Raw genomic sequence first — 17,793 nt, 5'->3', positions numbered from 1 at the left:
TAGGAGGATCGCTTGAGCCCAGGGTTTTGAGGCTGTAGTGAGCCATGATGGGACCACTGTACTTCAACCTGGGCAACAGAGCAAGACCTTATCTCAAAAAAAAAAAAAAGAAAAGTAAGTTCATAATTTAAAACTCACCTCAGGTGATAATCTTGGAGCCTCGGTTTTCTCACCTGTAAAATGGGGATGATAATAATACTACCGATCTTGTAGGGCTGTTATAGGATTAAACGAGTTAACACAGTCAAGTACTTAGAACTGTGCCTGGTACATGGTCTACGCCCAATAAAATGTTTGATGTTTTTATCTCGCCTTCACATTTGCCCAGAGACAAAGAAGCACACGGATTTGAGATTTCCCAGGACTGGTTTTAATTTGAAAAATCTGATTGGGGTCTCTTCCCATATCAGAGAAGGAACAGCCCAAGCTATGACCCCAGGGCCAGGGGATTCAGTCTGCCACCAGACCCTGTCATTCCATCACTAGGGGGTAATCCCAGGCTCCCCTGCAAGCCCTGAGACAGGAGGACGGATGTGAAGTTGCCCAGGACTGGATTCTGTCTCTCCAAAGTGGCCCAAGCCCTGTTCTCTGTACTAGGGAAGCCAGCTGTGTCTTTTCGAGGACAGTTGGTCCAGCCAGCAAGCTCAGTTCAGACACCAGAAAACCATCCCAGCACAAGGGCTCAGCGCCCTGGCCCCGGCGGCCGCTCCAGTGCCTGTGTGCCCACCAGCACGTCCATGAGGTAGTCCAGTTCGGCCTCGTCCAGCTCCGGAGCTTCCTCTTTGCCCGGCCCATCCTCAGGAACTGGTTTGAGGCCCTCAGAGGCTGGTGCCCAAAGTTCATTGTCATACATAGAGGTGTCAATATCCTCAAACAGGCCCTCGAGCCCATCGTCCAGCAGACAGCCAGTGGCTGGGCCCAGCAGGTCCAAGGCACCCAGGCTGGGTGCTGCTCCCCCGATGCTACGGCCTGGTGGCCCCTCGTCTGCCAGGGGTTGGGGAGCCTGACTCAGGCCCTCAATGTGGCTGAGGTCCTCCAGGAGGCTGGCCATGGAGGCTGAGAGGGCAGCGTCTGAGCTTGCCAGTAGGTTGTCAGCCACACTGGGGGCAGCAGGTGGGCTGGGCACAGGTGGCAGGGCAGCCGCGGGTGCCATGGACGCCTGGATGCGCCGCAGAGTGTTCACCACCAGCACCAGGTGCCGCAGGTCCGGCTCACTCTGCTGCAGGCTGTGGTGGAGCTTGAGCACCGAGAGGTCAAAGAGGGAGCTAGAGGCCACAGCTGGGGGTGCCTGTGCCACCGATGCGTGGCCAGGATCCAGCCACCAGGTGTCAACTGCCAGAGGTTCCTTCTCCTCCTCCTCCTCCCGTTTCCGCTTCAGACCCTTGCTCAGCATCTGCAGAGGGCAGGGAGTTATGGAGTTATAGTCAGTTATAGAAAACAAATGTTAAGTTCAAAGCCTGGATCTGACAGTTGCTACAGGTAGGACCTTGGGCAAGTCACTTAACCTCTCTGTGTCTAGCTTTTCTTAGGGAACTTTAAAGATATAGACAATTTTTATTTAATTGTATATGTATATTTATAGTTTTGTTTTGTTTTGTTTTGTTTTTTTTTTGAGACGGAGTCTTGCTCTGCCGCCCAGGCTGGAGTGCAGTGGCCGGCTCTCAGCTCACTGCAAGCTCCGCCTCCCGGGTTCACGCCATTCTCCTGTCTCAGCCTCCCGAGTAGCTGGGACTACAGGCGCCCGCCTCGTCGCCCGGCTAGTTTTTTGTATTTTTTTAGTAGAGACGGGGTTTCACCGTATTAGCCAGGATGGTCTCGATCTCCTGACCTCATGATCCGCCCGTCTTGGCCTCCCAAAGTGCTGGGATTACAGGCTTGAGCCACCACGCCCGGCCTTTTTTTTTTTTTTTTTGAGATAGAGTCTCGCTCTGTTGCTCAGGCTGGAGTGCAATGCCGTGATCTCAGCTCATTGCAACCTCTGCCTCACGGGTTCAAGTGCTTCTCGTGCCTCAGCCTCCCCAAAAGCTAGGATTACAGGCGCACACCACCATATCTGGCTAATTTTTATATTTTTAGTAGGGGCGGGGTTTCACCATGTTGGCCAGCCTGGTCTCGACCTCCTGGACCTTAAGTAATCCGCCCACCTCTGGCTCCCAAAGTGCTGGGATTACAGGTGTGAGCCACCACACCCAGCCTACAGACTTTCAGAAAAAAAAAAAAATTTTTTTTTTAGACAGTCTCTCTCTCTGTCGCCCAGGCTGGAGTGCAGTGGCGCGATCTCCACTCACTGCAAGCTCCGCCTCCCGGGTTCACGCCATTCTCCTGCCTCAGCCTCCCGCGTAGCTGGGACTACAGGCACCCACCACCACGCCCGGCTAATTTTTGTATTTTTAGTAAAGATGGGGTTTCACCATGTTAGCCAGGATGGTCTCGATATACTGACCTCGTGATCCGCCCATCTCGGCCTCACAAAGTGCTGGGATTACAGGTGTGAGCCACTGCGCCCGGCCTTAAATTTTAAATTTAAGTATATTTATAGACTTTTTTATCTGAAAAAAGAGATGGGGTCTCACTATATTGCCCAGGCTGGTCTCAAACCCCTGGCCTGAAGCGATCCTCCCCCCTCAGTCAATAAACACTCTTTTTTTTCCCTCTTTTATTTTTTGTAGAGACAAGGTCTCACTATGTTGCCCAGGATGGTCTCAAACTCCTTGCCTCAAGCCATCCTCCCACCTCAGCCTCCCAAAGTCCTGGGATTACAAGTGTGAGCTGCCATGCCCTGCCAATAAGTACACTTAATGATAACATTATTATTTCTTCAGAAATGAAGTGATTTGTGGAATGACCACATTGAACCATGTGGAATGACCAATATTCAACATTTTCCCCTACAAAAGCAGCTGTTTCACATATTATAATGTTATAAATAATTATATCTAAGTAAGTTATATTATAAATACTAAACTAGTTTCACATAGTTTAACACTTATTGTCTACTATGACTATGTTTCAAACAGTAAATAAATAAGCAAACACAGGAAATGTACAGAGAATTACAGGAAGACACTAAAAGGTCCTGGAGACCTTTTAGATGATCAGAGAAGGCTCCTGTAAGGAGGTGACATTTGAATGGAGCCCTCAGGCCAGAGAAGTCAGCCATGGGAGACCCTGGGAAAAGCATTCCAGGAGGAGGGAACAACAAAAAAAGGCAAAGAAAAGCCCAGAGGCTGGGGGAATAGGCACAAGCCAGGTCACAGAAAACCACATATGCATTAGTAGGGAGTTTGGATTTTATCCTGAGTGTGGTGGGCAGTCATTAAAGGAATTTGAGCACGGAGGGAATGGGGGTGTGAGCTGATTAGGTTTCCGGAAGATCCCCCCCATGGCTGCTTCCAGGAATACTGTAGGGGGCAAAAAGAGGGGGGATCTGAGACCCACTAAGTAGGCTGTACTCGTTTGGGACTGACGATGGTGATGGCCTGGAGCAGGAGCTGGTAGTGGGCATGGAAGGAAGTCGGTCGAGTCAGGATTTCTTTGGGAGGCAGAATAGACAGGGCTTGTCGAGAAATCGTGATCGGCACCAGGGTCAGTCACTGAGATTAAGTTTGAGGGTCCACTCTTTTCTTAGGGTGGCGGGGGTAGGGCTGGATGGAGTTTTGGACCCCTGGCGCTACCTACTTTTTTGGGCCAGGAAGACTTTGGAGTCCAGTTCCGGGACCCTGCCTAGCAAGATTTTAAGAGTGGACCACCACACTACTCAAAACTGGGTCTTCGTCCCCTTCCCCGCAGTCCAGGGAGTCCGGAACCGCAGGAATTCCGCCCCCACCCCCGACTCCGCCCCCGAGTCCCGGCGCCCCCTGGCGGTGCCCAGGCCGGCTTTCCCCTGGGGATTCTGGCCCCTCTGACCCCAGAACCCCTTCTACTGCCCCTCTTCCCGGCTGTGATTCCTGCAGGCCTCCCGGCGCCGTGCGAGCCGGGACCCTAGGCGGGCTGTTCTCTGCGCCCGGCCTCCGCTCGCTTCCGGCAGTGGAGGCGGCTCCTCCCGAAGCGGCGGCGGCGGGGGCGGGTGAGTCACGCAGCCGGAGCCAAGGAGCCGGCGCCTCCGCCCCCTTCTCGGACTGCGGCGTGATTCACCCGGCCCGGCCGGGGTAGACAGCACGTAGAGGCCCGTGCGCCTCGATCCCGGGCAGCCCCGGGGGGAACCTGTCGGACCCAGGGATCGAACTCCGTGAAGGACCCGGCCGCTGATACCCCTTTTCTTCCCAGGCCCCTTCATTTACATACCCTGCTCACTAGCGGCCAATCAGAACGAAGAGGTAGCCACCCACAACCAATCAGGAAACGGCAGCGGCAGCATCGCTTGCTCGCTCTCCAGCAACCGGCGCCTGGGTCGCGAGACGCAGCTCTGACTTCGGCTCACGACTCCAGACTCCTAACTACCCTTAGCGACCGCCCACTCTCGTGGCTGCCCCGCCCTCCGCCCCAGGGATTGGCCCTCGACGGTGATGGGCGGAACCTGTAAAGGGCGGATTCTGAAGGAGGGGCTTCTGGGCGCATGCCCGGGCAGCTTCGCGAGTGAAGGGTGGAAAGAGGTGGCTTTTTACTCTGGGGGACGGTGGCGAGTGGGGGCTTTTGCCTCTCAAAGTACGAGCCCCTCACAACTACCCATGCACCTGCCAAACCCGGCAATTAAGCTTCTTACACATCCACCCCCGACAGGGGTCTACACTACAGACAAGCCCAGGTTCAAATTCCGACTCCGGATTCCCCGCTCACTCGATGCGTGACCTTGGAAAAATGATCAACCTCTTCAAGCTACACAAAATTAAATGGGGATCTTCTTGCCTACCTCTTGACAAGAAAGTTTACATAGGATCGTATCTATAAGAACACAATACCACACTCAAGCAATGCTGGACAGTTGGACTTCATTGTGGTTAAGGGCGGGAGTGAGGTGGGAGTGCGGAATCACATCCCGGGCTCCATTCCCTAAGCAGCTGTGTGACCTGAGGCAAGTGTTTTAATCCCTTCGCGTCTTTTTTTTAAAATGAGAGAAAATAGCCCCTAGTTTAGAGGATTGTTTTAAGGATTAAATAAAACAATTCATGCAAAATCCTCAGAGTGAGATGCAATGTGTTTTGTGCTTTTTTTCATTTTATTTATTTATTTATTTGAGACAGATTCTCACTCCGTCGCCCAGGCTGGAGTGCAGTGGCACGATCTCAGTTCACTGTAACCTCCGCCTCCCAGGTTCAAGCAATTATCCTGCCTCAACCTCCTGAGTAGCTGGGACTACAGGCGTGTGCCACCACGCCCGGCTAATTTTTGTATTTTTAGTAGAGATGGGTTTTCACCACGTTGGCCAGGCAGGTCTCAAATTCCTCACCTCAGGTGATCCGCCCTCCTTGGCCTCTCAGAGTACTGGGATTACAGGCGTAAGATACCGCGCCCAGCTGCCTTTTTTTTTCTTTACTTTTTATTTTATTTTATTTTGTTTTTGAGACAGGGTCTCGCTCTGTCACCCAGATTGGAGTGTAGGGGTGCCATCTCAACTCACTACAGCCTAGACCTCCCGAGTTCAAGCCATCCTCCTGCCTCAGACCCCCAAGCAGCTGGGACTACAGGTACATGCCACCATGCCTGGTTAGCGACATGTTTCTTTGTTAGCAGTAATAGCTGTTGTAATAAGATAAGCTTTTAGTTCAAGGTGAATAGATATGCAGGATGGGGCTAGAGGTAGACAGGGTATAATACTCCTCCCTTGGCTGGATGCAGTGGCTCACACCTGAATACTCTCTCACCTAGATTTAATTGATAGTTGTTGGCCAGGCAACAACTGTAAAGGCAGGAGGGTCACTTGAGTCCAGGAGTTCAAGATCAGCCTGGGCAACATACTGAGATCTCCTCACTACAAAAAAAATTTAAGAATTAACCAGGCGTGGACTGGGTGTGGTGGCTCACGCCTGTAATCCCAGCACTTTGGGAGACGGAGGTGGGCGGATCACGAGGTCGGGAGTTTGAGACCAGCCTGGCCAACATGCTGAAACCCTGTCTCTACTAAAAATACAAAAAATTAGCCAGGCGAGGTGGCAGGCACCTGTAATCCCAGCTACTCAGGAGGCTGAAGCAGAAGAATTGCTTGAACCCAGGAGGCGGAGGTTGCAGTGATCCGAGACAGCACCACTGCACTGCAGACTGGGCAACAGAGCAAGACTCTGTCTCAAAAAAAAAAAAAAAAAAGAATTAGCCAGGCGTGGTAGCATGTTCTTGTGGTCCCAGCTGCTGGGGGGGCTGAGGTGGGAGGATTCCTTGAGACCAGGAGGTCAAGGCTGCAGTGAGCCATGTTCATGCCACTGCACTGTAGTCTGGGTCACAGAACAAGACCCTGTATCAAAAAAAAAGAAAGAAATAAAAAGTAATAGTTGGTTACATTGTGTGAAGTTGCCTTTATCTACATATGTATATATATTGTTTCTTTTGCTAAACCTTTGGAGGGTAAGTTGCAAGCATCTTGATATTCTACCCTTAACAGCTCAGCAGGCATCTCTTAAGAATAAGGACATTGGCCGGGCGCGGTGGCTCAAGCCTGTAATCTCAGCACTTTGGGAGGCCGAGACGGGCGGATCACGAGGTCAGGAGATCGAGAGCATCCTGGCTAACACGGTGAAACCCCGTCTCTACTAAAAAAAAAAATACAAAAAACTAGCTGGGCGAGGTGGCGGGCGCCTGTAGTCCCAGCTACTCGGGAGGCTGAGGCAGGAGAATGACGTAAACCCGGGAGGCGGAGCTTGCAGTGAGCTGAGTTCCGGCCACTGCACTCCAGCCCGGGAGAGAGAGCAAGACTCCGTCTCAAAAAAAAAAAAAAAAAAAAAAAAGAATAAGGACATTAGGCCCTGTGCTTTGGCTCACACCTGTAATCCCAGCACTTTGGGAGGCCGAGGCCAGTGGATCACCGGAGGTCAGGAGTTCGAGACCAGCCTTACCAATATGATGAAACCCCGTCTCTACTAAAAATACAAAAATTAGCTGGGCATGGTGGCGGGTGCCTGTAATCCCACCTACTGAGGAGGCTGAGACAGGAGAATCGCTTGAACCTGGGAGGCGGAGGTTGCAGTGAGCTGAGATCGCATCATTGCACTCCAGCCTGGGCAACAAGAGGAAACTTCATCTCAGAAAAAAAAAAAAAAAAAAAAATAAGGATATTCATTATTCATGTACAAGCCACAAAAAATACTATTTCACATCTAATAGAATCAAGAATTACACAATATCACCTAATATCTAGTCTATATTCAACTCTCTCCAACTGACCCAAGAATGTCCTTTATAGTTGCTTTCTTTTCTCCAAAAATCAGAATCCAATGAAGGTTCACATGCTAATTTGGTTGTAATGAAGAAATTACACACTGTATTTTATTCTCGAATATTCCCCCACCGAAATCCTTTTTTTTTTTTTTTTTTTTGAGACAAAGTCTCAATCTGTCGCCCAGGCTGAGTGCAGTGGCGCGATCTTGGCTCATTGCAACCTCCACCTCCCAGGTTAAAGTGATTCTCCTGCCTCAGCCTCCTGAGTAGCTGGGATTACAGGTGTGTGCCACCACGCCTGGCTAATTTTTTGTATTTTCAGTAGAGACAGGATTATGCCATGTTGGCCAGGCTGGTCTCAAACTCCTGACCTCAGGTGATCTGCCCGCTTTGGCCTCCCAAAGTGCTGGGATTACAGGCATGAGCCACCACACTCAGCCCCAAATCGTTTTTTATGTTTTCTTGACATCGAATTTCTGGCAAAACAGCCTAGTCATGCTGCATAGTGTCCCACATTCTGGATTTGTCTGTGTTTAATTTGTTCCTCTCTTTTTCCAATAAGCTGGAGGTTGGGTCTAGAGGCCTGGTGAGATTCTGCTTATGCAGTGAACAGGTAGACTCCACAGGGTATGTCCTAATCCTTATTAATCACTTCCTAATCCTAATGCATTATAGTAGGTGGCACCCAGTGTCAGGATGTCCCACCATTGGTAATGCAGAGTTTCATCACATGATTAAGATTGTGAGGGTTTGGCCAGCTGCAGTGGCTCACGCCTGTAATCCCAATACTTTGGGAGGCCGAGTCGGGTGGATCACGAGGTCAGGAGTTCAAGACCAGCCTGGCCAACATGGTGAAACCCTGTCTTTACTAAAAATACAAAAATTAGCCAGGCATGGTGGTGCGCACCTGTAGTCCCAGCTATTTATGAGGCTGAGGCAGGAGAATTGTTTGAATCCAGGAGGCAGAGGTTGCAGTGAGTCGAGATCATGCCACTGCACTCCAGCCTGGATGATGGAGCGAGACTCTGTCCAAAAAAAAAAAAAAAAGATTGTGAGGGGTACATCATAAAATACATTTATCTTTTCTAGTTAGCAAATAACCTTTGGGATGATGCTTTAGAGCCTGTTAAGTGCCAAGGCAGGAGCTTGAGCCCAGGAGTTTTTTTTTTTTTTTTTTTCTGAGATGGAGTCTCACTCTGTCGCTCAGGCTGGAGTGTAATGGCGTAGTCTTGGCTCAGTGCAACCTCTGCCTCCCGGGTTCAAGCAATTCTCCTGCCTCAGCCTCCTGAATAGCTAGGACTACGGGCGCATGCCACTATGCCTGGCTAATTTTTGTATGTTTAGTAGAGATACGGTTTCACTATGTTGGCCAGGCTGGTCTCAAACTCCTGACCTCAGGCAATCTGCCTGCCTTGGCCTCCCAAAGTGCTGGGATTACAGGCGTGAGACGCCATGCCTGGCCTTTTAAAAATTTTTTTGAGATGAAGTCTCTCTGTCGCCCAGGCTGGAGTGCAGTGGCACAATCTCAGCTCACTGCAACCTCCGCCTCCCGTGCTAAATGATTCTCCCGCCTCAGCCTCCTGAGTAGCTGGGATTACGGGCATGCACCACCATGCCTGGCTAATTTTTGTATTTTTAGTAGAGACGGAGTTTCAGCATGTTGGCCAGGCTGGTATCGAACTCCTGACCTCAGGTGATCCGCCCACCTCAACCTCCCAAAGTGCTGGGATTACAGGCGTGAGCCACTGTGCCTGGCCAGAGCCCAGGAGTTTGAGACTAGCCTAGGCAACACAGCAAGACCCAATCTCCACAAAATACTGTGTGTGTGTGTGTGTGTGTGTGTGTGTGTGTATGTGTGTGTGTGTTTTAAAGACACAGTCTTGCTCTGTCGCCCAGGCTGGAGTGCAGTGGCGCAATCTTGGCTCACTGCAAGCTCTGCCTCTCGGATTCACGCCATTCTCCTGCCTCAGCCTTCCAAGTAGCTGGGACTACAGGAGCCCACACCACGCCCGGCTAATTTTTTTGTATTTTTTAGTAGAGACGGGGTTTCATTGTGTTAGCCAGGATGGTCTCGATCTCCTGACCTCGTCATCTGCCTGCCTCAGCCTCCCAAAGTGCTGGGATTACAAGCGTGAGCCACCGCGCCCGGCCAAAATACTAGTTTTTTGTTTTTGTTTTTTGTTTGTTTTTGAGATGGAGTCTTGCTCTGTTGCCAGACTGGAGTGCAGTGGCACTATCTACAGAATACTGTTTTTAAAATCTTTTGCTAGCATGGTGGCATGCACCTGCAGTCCCAGCTTCTTGGGAGGCTGAGGTGGATCACTTGAGCCCAGGAGTTTGAGGCTGCAGTGAGCCATGATTGCACTAGTGTGCGCCAGCCTGGGCAACAAAGTAAGACCCCAAAAAGATCCTGTTTTCTACTAACTTTTCACCCAATGGTTTGAGCATTCATTGATAATTGCTGCCTGAATGAACTACTGTAGTTAGCATTTTTGAGAACTAACTTTGGCCAGGAGCTTTATTCAAAACTAAAAGCTCGGCCGGGCGCGGTGGCTCAAGCCTGTAATCCCAGCACTTTGGGAGGCTGAGACGGGTGGATCACGAGGTCAGGAGATCAAGACCATCCTGGCTAACACAGTGAAACCCCGTCTCTACTAAAAAATACAAAAAACTAGCCGGGCGAGGTGGCGGGCGCCTGTAGTCCCAGCTAATGTAGTCTCAGCTACTCGGGAGGCTGAGGCAGGAGAATGGCGTAAACGCGGGAGGTGGAGCTTGCAGTGAGCTGAGAACCGGCCACTGCACTCCAGCCTGGGCGACAGAGCCAGACTCCGTCTCACAAAAAAAAAAAAAAAAAAAAAAACTAAAAGCTCTTCCCACAGCTCCGGAATTAACAAATGAGCTACTTGAAGAAGGTAAGTCTCATTGTCAGTTTATGGGATGATTATTTTTTCACTCTTGTTGCCCAGGCCGGAGTGCAATGGTGTGGTCTTGGCTCACCACAGCCTCTGCCTCCCAGGTTTAAGCGATTGTCCTGCCTCAGCCTCCCGAGTAGCTGGGATTACAGGCATGCGCCACCACACCCGACTAATTCTGTATTTTTAGTAGAGACGGGGTTTCTCCATGTTGGTCAGGCTGGGCTTGAACTTCCGACCTTAGGTGATCTGCCCGCCTCGGCCTCCCAAAGTGCTAGAATTACAGGCGTGAGCCACCACGCCCAGTCCACGCCTGGCTAATTCTTTTTTTTTTTTTTTTTGAGACGGAGTCTGGCTCTGTCGCCCAGGCTGGAGCACAGTGGCCGGATCTCAGCTCATTGCAAGCTCCGCCTCCCGGGTTTAATGCCATTCTCCTGCCTCAGCCTCCCAAGTAGCTGGGACTACAGGCGCCCGACACCTCGCCCGGCTAGTTTTTTGTATTTTTTTAGTAGAGACGGGGTTTCACCGTGTTAGCCAGGATGGTCTCGATCTCCTGACCTCGTGATCCGCCTGTCTCGGCCTCCCAAAGTGCTGGGATTACAGGCTTGAGCCACCGCGCCCGGCCCACCTGGCTAATTCTTAAATTTTTTTTGTAGTGAGGAGACCTCACTATATTGCCCGGGCTGATCTTGAACTGCTGGACTCAAGTGACCATCCTGCCTTGGCCTCCCAAAGTACTGGGATTACAGTTGTTCCCTGGCCAACAACTATCAAATAAACCTAGGTAAGATAGTATTCAGATGCTCAGAATACTTTTTTTCCCCATCGTTTCTATGTGCTTGAATTTTTTATAATAAAATTAAGGTAAGATGCTAATTAAAACCAGGCCCCTGCTAGGCAAATTCACATTTTCTGCCCTCCAGAATCCATTTTTACGGCTGGCAAAAAGGAGGCCTGGACCTGGAGTCTCCCAGTGGCTCACTCCAGCATACATTGAAGGAAAGGGAAAAGGCTCAGAGTATTGGCTCATGCCTGTAGTTCCAGCTGCTTCAGAGGCTAAGGTGGGAGGATGGCTTGAACCTGGAAGACAGAGGTTGCAGTGAGCGAGAATCAGGCTGCTGCACTCCATCCTGGGCGACAGAGCAAGATTCTGTCAAAAAACAAACAAACAAACAAACAAACAAAAAAACAAGAACAAGAACTCAGAGGAATCATCTGATTAACATATATTTATTAAGCACCTACTATGTGGTGTCCACTGTTGTAGATGGTGAGGACACAGCACTGGATAAACATTTTTAGTAGAGATGGGGTTTCACAACATTGGTCAGGCTGGTCTCGAACTCCTAACCTCAGGTGATCTGCCCTCCTCGGCCTCCCAAAGTGCTGGGATTACAGGCATGAGCCACCGTGTTTGGCCAGTTTTTTAAAATTTTTTATTTGTAGAAGCAGAGTATCTCTGTGTTGCCCAAGCTGGTCTTGAACTCCTGGGCTCAAGTGATCCTCCTGCCTCGACTCCCAAAGCGCTGGGATTACAGAAGTGAGCCACCTGGCTGGGTCTACTTCTTTTGTTTCATCAGGTCTCCGCTGAATTGTCACCTCTTCAGACATAACACATCCTCCTCCCCAAAGCTGCACATCTCTTGGCTCACTGCAACCTCTATCTCCTGGATTCAAGCAATTCCTACCTCAGCCTACCGAGTAGCTGGGATTACAGGTGCCTTGCCACCATGCCTGGCTAATTTTTCTTTTTTTTAATAGAGAGGAGGGTTTCACCATGTTGGCTAGGTTGGTCTCGAACTCCTGACCTGGAGTGATCCACCCGCCTGGGCCTCTCAAAGTGTTGGGAATTACAGGTGTGAGCCAATGCGCCCGGCCTGCTTTTTTCTTTTCCTTTGCATTTACCTGCTCCTAAGGTACTAGATAATTTGTGTGTTTTTTTGTTTTGAAAGTAGCCGGGCTTGGTGGCAGGCGCCTGTAGTCCCAGCTGCTCGGGAGGCTGAGACGGAATTGCTTGAACCCAGGAGGCGGAGGCTGCAGTGAGCCGAGATTGTGCCACTGCCGTCTCAAAAAAAAAAAAAAAATTAGTCGATCGTGCCTGTAGTTCCAGCTACTAGGAAGGCTGAAGTAGGAGAATCACTTGAACCTGGAGTTTGAAGCTGCAGTGAGCTATGATGGCCCCACTGTACTCCAGCCTGGGCGACAGAGAACGACTCTGTCTCAAAAAATCAACAAACCAAAACACAAATGAGAGAGGTAGGAAAACTAGAGGAAGAGCATTCCAGATAGAGGGGAGAGCCAGTGCAAACGCTCTGAGGTGCTGTCTGTCAGGAGGCAAGGCCAGGGCAGCTGGACTGGGATGGACTGGGAGCTGCCGGGAAGGAGGTCCGAGAAGCGAGTGAGGCCTTTTAGCCTACTCTGTGGACCTTTGTTTTTTATTCCGAGTGGGATGAGAAGACCCTGGAAGATGAAACGATGAGAAAAATTATTTCCCTTTCTGTTCAGTGACTTGAAGAAAACAAACTAAGACGGGATAATCGCCTGTAACCAGGGTGGTCCTGGAGAGAGATTGTTCGAGGCGTTGACATTGGAGCTGGGAGGAGAAAATGGAGACGGAGCCAGGAATTCAAAGGCTGGGGGAAGGGAGAAGAAGAGAGGCCGGGCCTGGGGAAATGAAACCATCAGCGAAGCCACCGGGCCCGGCAGGCCTGGAGAGAAGCCTCCGCCCGCTGGGGCAGGAGGGAGGGGGGTCGGGAGGCGCGGCCCGCCCCGTCCGGCCTCTGGGGAGGGAGGAGGCGCCAGGCCGGCTCCGGGCCGCGGCCGCCTCCCGGGTACCCCGGCCGGCCCAGAGCGGAGGGTGGGCAGCGGGGAGGGACCTGACCTTCCCGCCACGCCCAGGGCGGGTCGCGGGCCCATCCCCCGCCGCGGAGGAGGGCAGGTTGGGGAACGTGGACACTGCCCTCGGGGACTCGGTTCCTTCTGCAGGGCCAGCCTTTCCACTTCTGTGGCCAGTTCTTTTTAACAACTGCGGTGTTAAGGAAGGCGCTGGGCCTCTCGGAGCCTCAGTTTTCTCATCTGGAAAGGGGGTGCTCCTCTTACTGGCCTCATCGCGGTGCTAAGGAACTATGCGGTTTCCCTCCCCTTCAGGGCAGGCAGAGAGCTGCAGGGAAAGGGGGAGGGCGGGACACGGTGGCTCACTTTTTTGTTTTTGTTTGTTTCCAGACGAAGTCTAGCTCTGTCGCCCAGGCTAGAGTGCAGTGGCGCCATCTCGGCTCACTGTAACCTCCGACTCCCGGATTCAAGCAATTCTCCTGCCTCAGCCTCCCAAGTAGCTGGGATTACAGGCGTCCGCCACCACACCTTGCTAATTTCCAGTAGAGACAGGGTTGGCCAGGCTGGTCTCGAACTCCTGACTTCGTGATTCGCCTGCCTCGGCCTCCCAAAGTGCTGGGATGACAGGCGTGAGCCACCGCGCCCGGCCTGTTCATTTTTGAAATGGAGTTTTGCCCTTGTTGCCCAGGCTGGAGTGCAGTGACCCCATCTCAGCTCACTGCAATCTCCGCCTCTTGAGTTCAAGCGATTCTCCTGCCTCAGCCTCAGGAGTAGCTGGGATTACAGGCACCCACCACCTTGCCCAACTAATTTTTGTATTTTTAGTAGAAATGGGGTTTCACCATGTTGGCCAGGCTGGTATTGAATTCCTGACCTCAAGTAATCTGCCTGCCCCAGCCTCCCAAAGTGCTAGGATTGCAGGAGTGAGTCAGGGCGCCCTACCTGTTTTTGTTTTTGAGAAGGGGTCTCGCTCTGTAGCCCTGACTGAAGTGCAGCTGCCGGATCTCTTCTCACTGCAACCTCTGCCCATCCTGGGCTCAAGCGATCCTTCTACCTCAGCCTCATGGGTAGCTGGGACTACAGGCGAGCACCACCACACCCAGTTTTGTTTGTGTGTTTGTTTGCTTTTTTGTTTTTGTTTGTTTGTTTGTTTGTTTTAGTAGCGACAGGACCTCAGGGCCTCCTCATGTTGCCCCAGGCTGGTGTCAAACTCCTGGGCTCAAGCAGTCTGACTGCCTTGGCCTCCCAAAGTGCTGGGATTACAGGAGTGAGCCAATTTGCCTGGCCCTTCTTCAGGTCTTTACCCAAATGTCACCTTGTCTCTGAAGCCCTATCTGGCCATCCTATGTGAATAGCAACACTCCCCTTACTCCCTGACTCCCCCTGCCCCCACAGCATTTATCACCACCTGGCCGACTTATACATTTTCACTTCTTTTTTTTTTTTTTCTTTGAGACAGTCTTGCTCTGTCGCCCAGGCTGGAGTGCAGTGGTGTGATCTCGGCTCACTGCAACCTCCGCCTTCCAGGTTCAAGTGATTGTCCTGCCTCAGCCTCCTGAGTAGCTGGGATTACAAGTGTGCATCACAATGCCCAGCTAATTTTTGCATTTTTAGTAGAGATGGGGTTTTACTATGTTGGCCAGGCTGGTCTCGGACTCCTGACCTCAAATTATCCACTCACCTTGGTTGGCCTCCCAAAGTGTTGGGATTACAGGTGTGAGCCCCCACATCCGGCCTTATTTTTCTTTTTATTTACTTAATTATTTTTGAGACAGAATTTTGCTCTTGTTGCCCAGGCTGGAGTGCAGTGGCCTGATCTCAATTCACTGCAACCTCCACCTCTTGGGTTCAAGCGATTCTCCTACCTCAGCCTCTGGAATAGCTGGGATTATAGGTGCCCACCACCAAGCCCAGCTAATTTTTTGTATTTTTAGTAGAGAGGGGATTTCACTGTGTTGGTCAATCTGCTCTTGAACTCCTGACCTCAGGTAGTCCACCCACCTTGGCCTCCCAAAGTGTTGGGATTACAGGTGTGAGCCACGGCGCCCGGCCCTATTTATTTATTTATTTATTTATTCATTTATTTAGAGTGGGAGTCTCACTCTGTTGCTCAGGCTGGAGTGCAGTGCTGTGATCACAGCTCACTGTAACCTCCAACTCCTGGGCTGAAGGGATCCTCCCACCCAAATCTTCTGAATAGCTGGGACTAGCGTGCCCAGGTAAATTTTCTTTTTTTTCGTTGTTTTAGAGATGTGATCTTGCTATGTTGCCCAAAGTGGTCTTGAATTCTTGGCCTCCAATAATCCTCCTGCCTCAGCCTCCTGAGTTACTGGGATTATAGGCACATGCTGCTGTGCCTGGCATTGTTTTTCATGTGTATTTCACTCTTCCCCCACTGTTACACTTCATGAGAGCAGGAATTGTCTATTTTATTCATGTTCCTGCTGAAGAGTGCCAGGCCCACAGCAGGCACTCAATAAATTTAAGCCATTATTGGAATCCTTGGTGTGCCTCAGGCTCCCTGACACTTTGCTGTGTGAGGCAGGTATTACTCCAGATCCTTCAGTTTGGAATACAGTGTATTTGAGGAACAGCAGGGAATGGTGTGGTGGGAGTATAAGAGTGAGGGTGTGTATGGGAGATGAGTTCAGAAAGGTGGGAGGGAAGGTTAGTCATTGCTAGGTCTGGAGTTTATTTTTATTTTTATTTTTTTGAGACGAAGTCTCGCTCTATCGCCCAAGCTGGAGTGCAGTGGCACGATCTCGGCTCACTGCAAGCTCTGCCTCCCAGGTTAACGCCATGCTCCTGCCTCAGCCTCCGGAGCAACTGGGATTATAGGCGCTCGCCACCACGCCCGGCTAATGTTTTGTATTTTTTTTTTAGTAGAGATGGGGTTTCACCATGTTAGCCAGGATGGTCTCGATCTCCTGACCTCGTGATCTTCCCGCCTCAGCCTCCCAAAGTGTAGGGATTACAGGAGTGAGCCACCAGGCCCGGACTTTTTTTTTTTTTTTTGAGACAGGATCTCGCTGTGTTGCTCTGTCCAAGATGGAGTGTTGGAGTGCAGTGGTGCTATCTCTGCTCACCGCAGCCTCCTTTTCCTGAGCTCAAGGGATCCTCCTACCTCACCCTCCTGAGTAGGTGGGACTACAAGGGCATGCCACCAGCCCAGCTAATTTTATTTTAGTTTTTTGTAGAGATGGGGTCTCCCTATGTTGCCCAGGCTGGTGTTGAACTGGACACAAGCCATCTTCCTGCCTCAGCCTCCCAAAAGTTCTGGGACTACAGGCGTGAGCCACTGCATCTGGGCTATTTTTTCAACAACAAATAATTTTTTTTTTTTTTTGAGATGGAGTTTCGCTCTTGTTGCCCAGGCTGGAGTGCAGTGGCGCGATCTCAGCTCACCACAACCTCTGCCTCCTGGGTTCAAGCGATTCTCCTGCCTTAGCCTCCCAAGTAGCTGGGATTACAGCCACGCGCCACCACGCCTGGCTAATTTTGTATTTTTAGTAGAGACGGGGTTTTTCCATGATGGTCAGGCTGGTCTCGAACTCCCAACTTCAGGTGATCTGCCTGCCTCAGCCTCCCAAAAAAAGTTCTGGGATTACAGGCGTGAGCCACCGCACCCAGCCCTTCAACAACAAATAATTTTTGAGAGTGCACTTGCGCCAAGCATAGTTCTAAGCACAGACCGACACAACCCTCAGAGTTCTCAGGAGAGTAGGAGGCTACCTATAGATGGGAAGTAAGTAACTCAAGATTGGGTAGGTGCTACTAAAACAAAATCAGCCGGGTGCGGTGGCTCATGCCTGTAATCCCAGCACTTTAGGATGCCGAGGCGGGCGGATCACCTGAGGTCAAGAGTTCAAGACCAGCCTGACCAACATGGAGAAACAACGTCTCTACTAAAAATACAAAATCAGCTGGGTGTGGTGGCACATGCCTGTAATCCCAACTGCTCGAGAGGCTGAAGCAGGAGAAACGCTTGAACCCAGGAGGCGGAGGTTGTGGTGAGCCGAGATCACACCATTGCACTCCAGCGTGGGCAACAAGAGTAAAACTCCGTGTCAGAAAAAAAAAAATTAGCCAAGTGTGGTGGTGCTTGCCTGTAATCCCAGCTACTCAGAAGGCTAAGGCAGAAGAATTGCTGGAACTGGGAGGTAGAGGCTGCAGTGAGCCAAGATCATGCCACTACACTCCATTCTAGGAGACAGAGCAAGACTCCATCTCAAAGAAAAAAAAAAAAATCAAACAGGTTGTGGTGGGGTGGTGACCCACCTGGATGTGTTGAGCTAGGAAGGGCAGGGAAGACCTGTCTGAGAAGTGGATATTAGGATTAGTGAAGCTATTGGGGAAAACGTCCCCTGGGCAGATTTAACAGTAAGGGCAAAGGCCCTGGGGTGAGAAGGAACCAGGGTCAAGGGATCCCAGTTGAGTGAAGGAGAGAGTGGGAGATGGAGCTGAGAAAGTTGTCTGCAGTGAGAATAAGTCAGTCCTTGCAGGTCTTGGTGGAGTTGGGGTTTTATTCTGAGTGTGTCAAGAAGTCACTGGAGGCTGGGCGTGGTGGCTCACACCTGTAATCCCAGCACTTTGGGAGGCTGAGATGGGAGGATCGCTTGATTCCAGGAGTTCAGGACCAGCCTGGGCTACATGGCACAACCCCGTCTCTACAAAAAACACAAAAATTAGGTGTGGTAGCATGTGCCTGTAGTCCCAGCTACTTGGGAGGCTGAGGCTGAGGTGG

At 51.0% G+C, this 17,793-nt stretch overlaps 1 protein-coding gene across 2 annotated transcripts; it reads right to left on the bottom strand.

Moving 5' to 3' along the window:
- Positions 1-347: 347 nt before the first annotated feature.
- On the bottom strand, positions 348-4,440 carry SERTAD1 (SERTA domain containing 1). 2 transcript variants are annotated; one of them, XM_033224972.1, is made up of 2 exons: positions 4,285-4,440; positions 348-1,393 (listed from the first exon to the last, which is right to left on the bottom strand). In XM_033224972.1, exon 2 carries the CDS (start codon positions 1,391-1,393, stop codon positions 683-685), a length of 711 nt encoding a protein of 236 aa, XP_033080863.1. In that variant the 5' UTR covers positions 4,285-4,440; the 3' UTR covers positions 348-682. The 2 variants fall into 2 exon arrangements, with proteins under 2 accessions (XP_033080863.1, XP_033080864.1); XM_033224973.1 differs by lacking the exon at positions 4,285-4,440 and adding an exon at positions 2,444-2,505.
- Between the last annotated feature and the right edge of the window lie 13,353 nt (positions 4,441-17,793).

Source organism: Trachypithecus francoisi, unplaced genomic scaffold, assembly GCF_009764315.1.
Source record: "Trachypithecus francoisi isolate TF-2019V2 unplaced genomic scaffold, Tfra_2.0 Lachesis_group12, whole genome shotgun sequence".
Classification (NCBI taxonomy): domain Eukaryota; kingdom Metazoa; phylum Chordata; class Mammalia; order Primates; family Cercopithecidae; genus Trachypithecus; species Trachypithecus francoisi.
Note: the sequence above shows the minus strand (reverse complement) of the source record. Positions and strands in the feature narration are given on the sequence as shown.

Excerpts from the sequence above, each read along its gene's own strand:
- SERTAD1 (XM_033224972.1), bottom strand. The coding sequence starts at position 1,393 with ATGCTGAGCAAGGGTCTGAAGCGGAAACGGGAGGAGGAGGAGGAGAAG.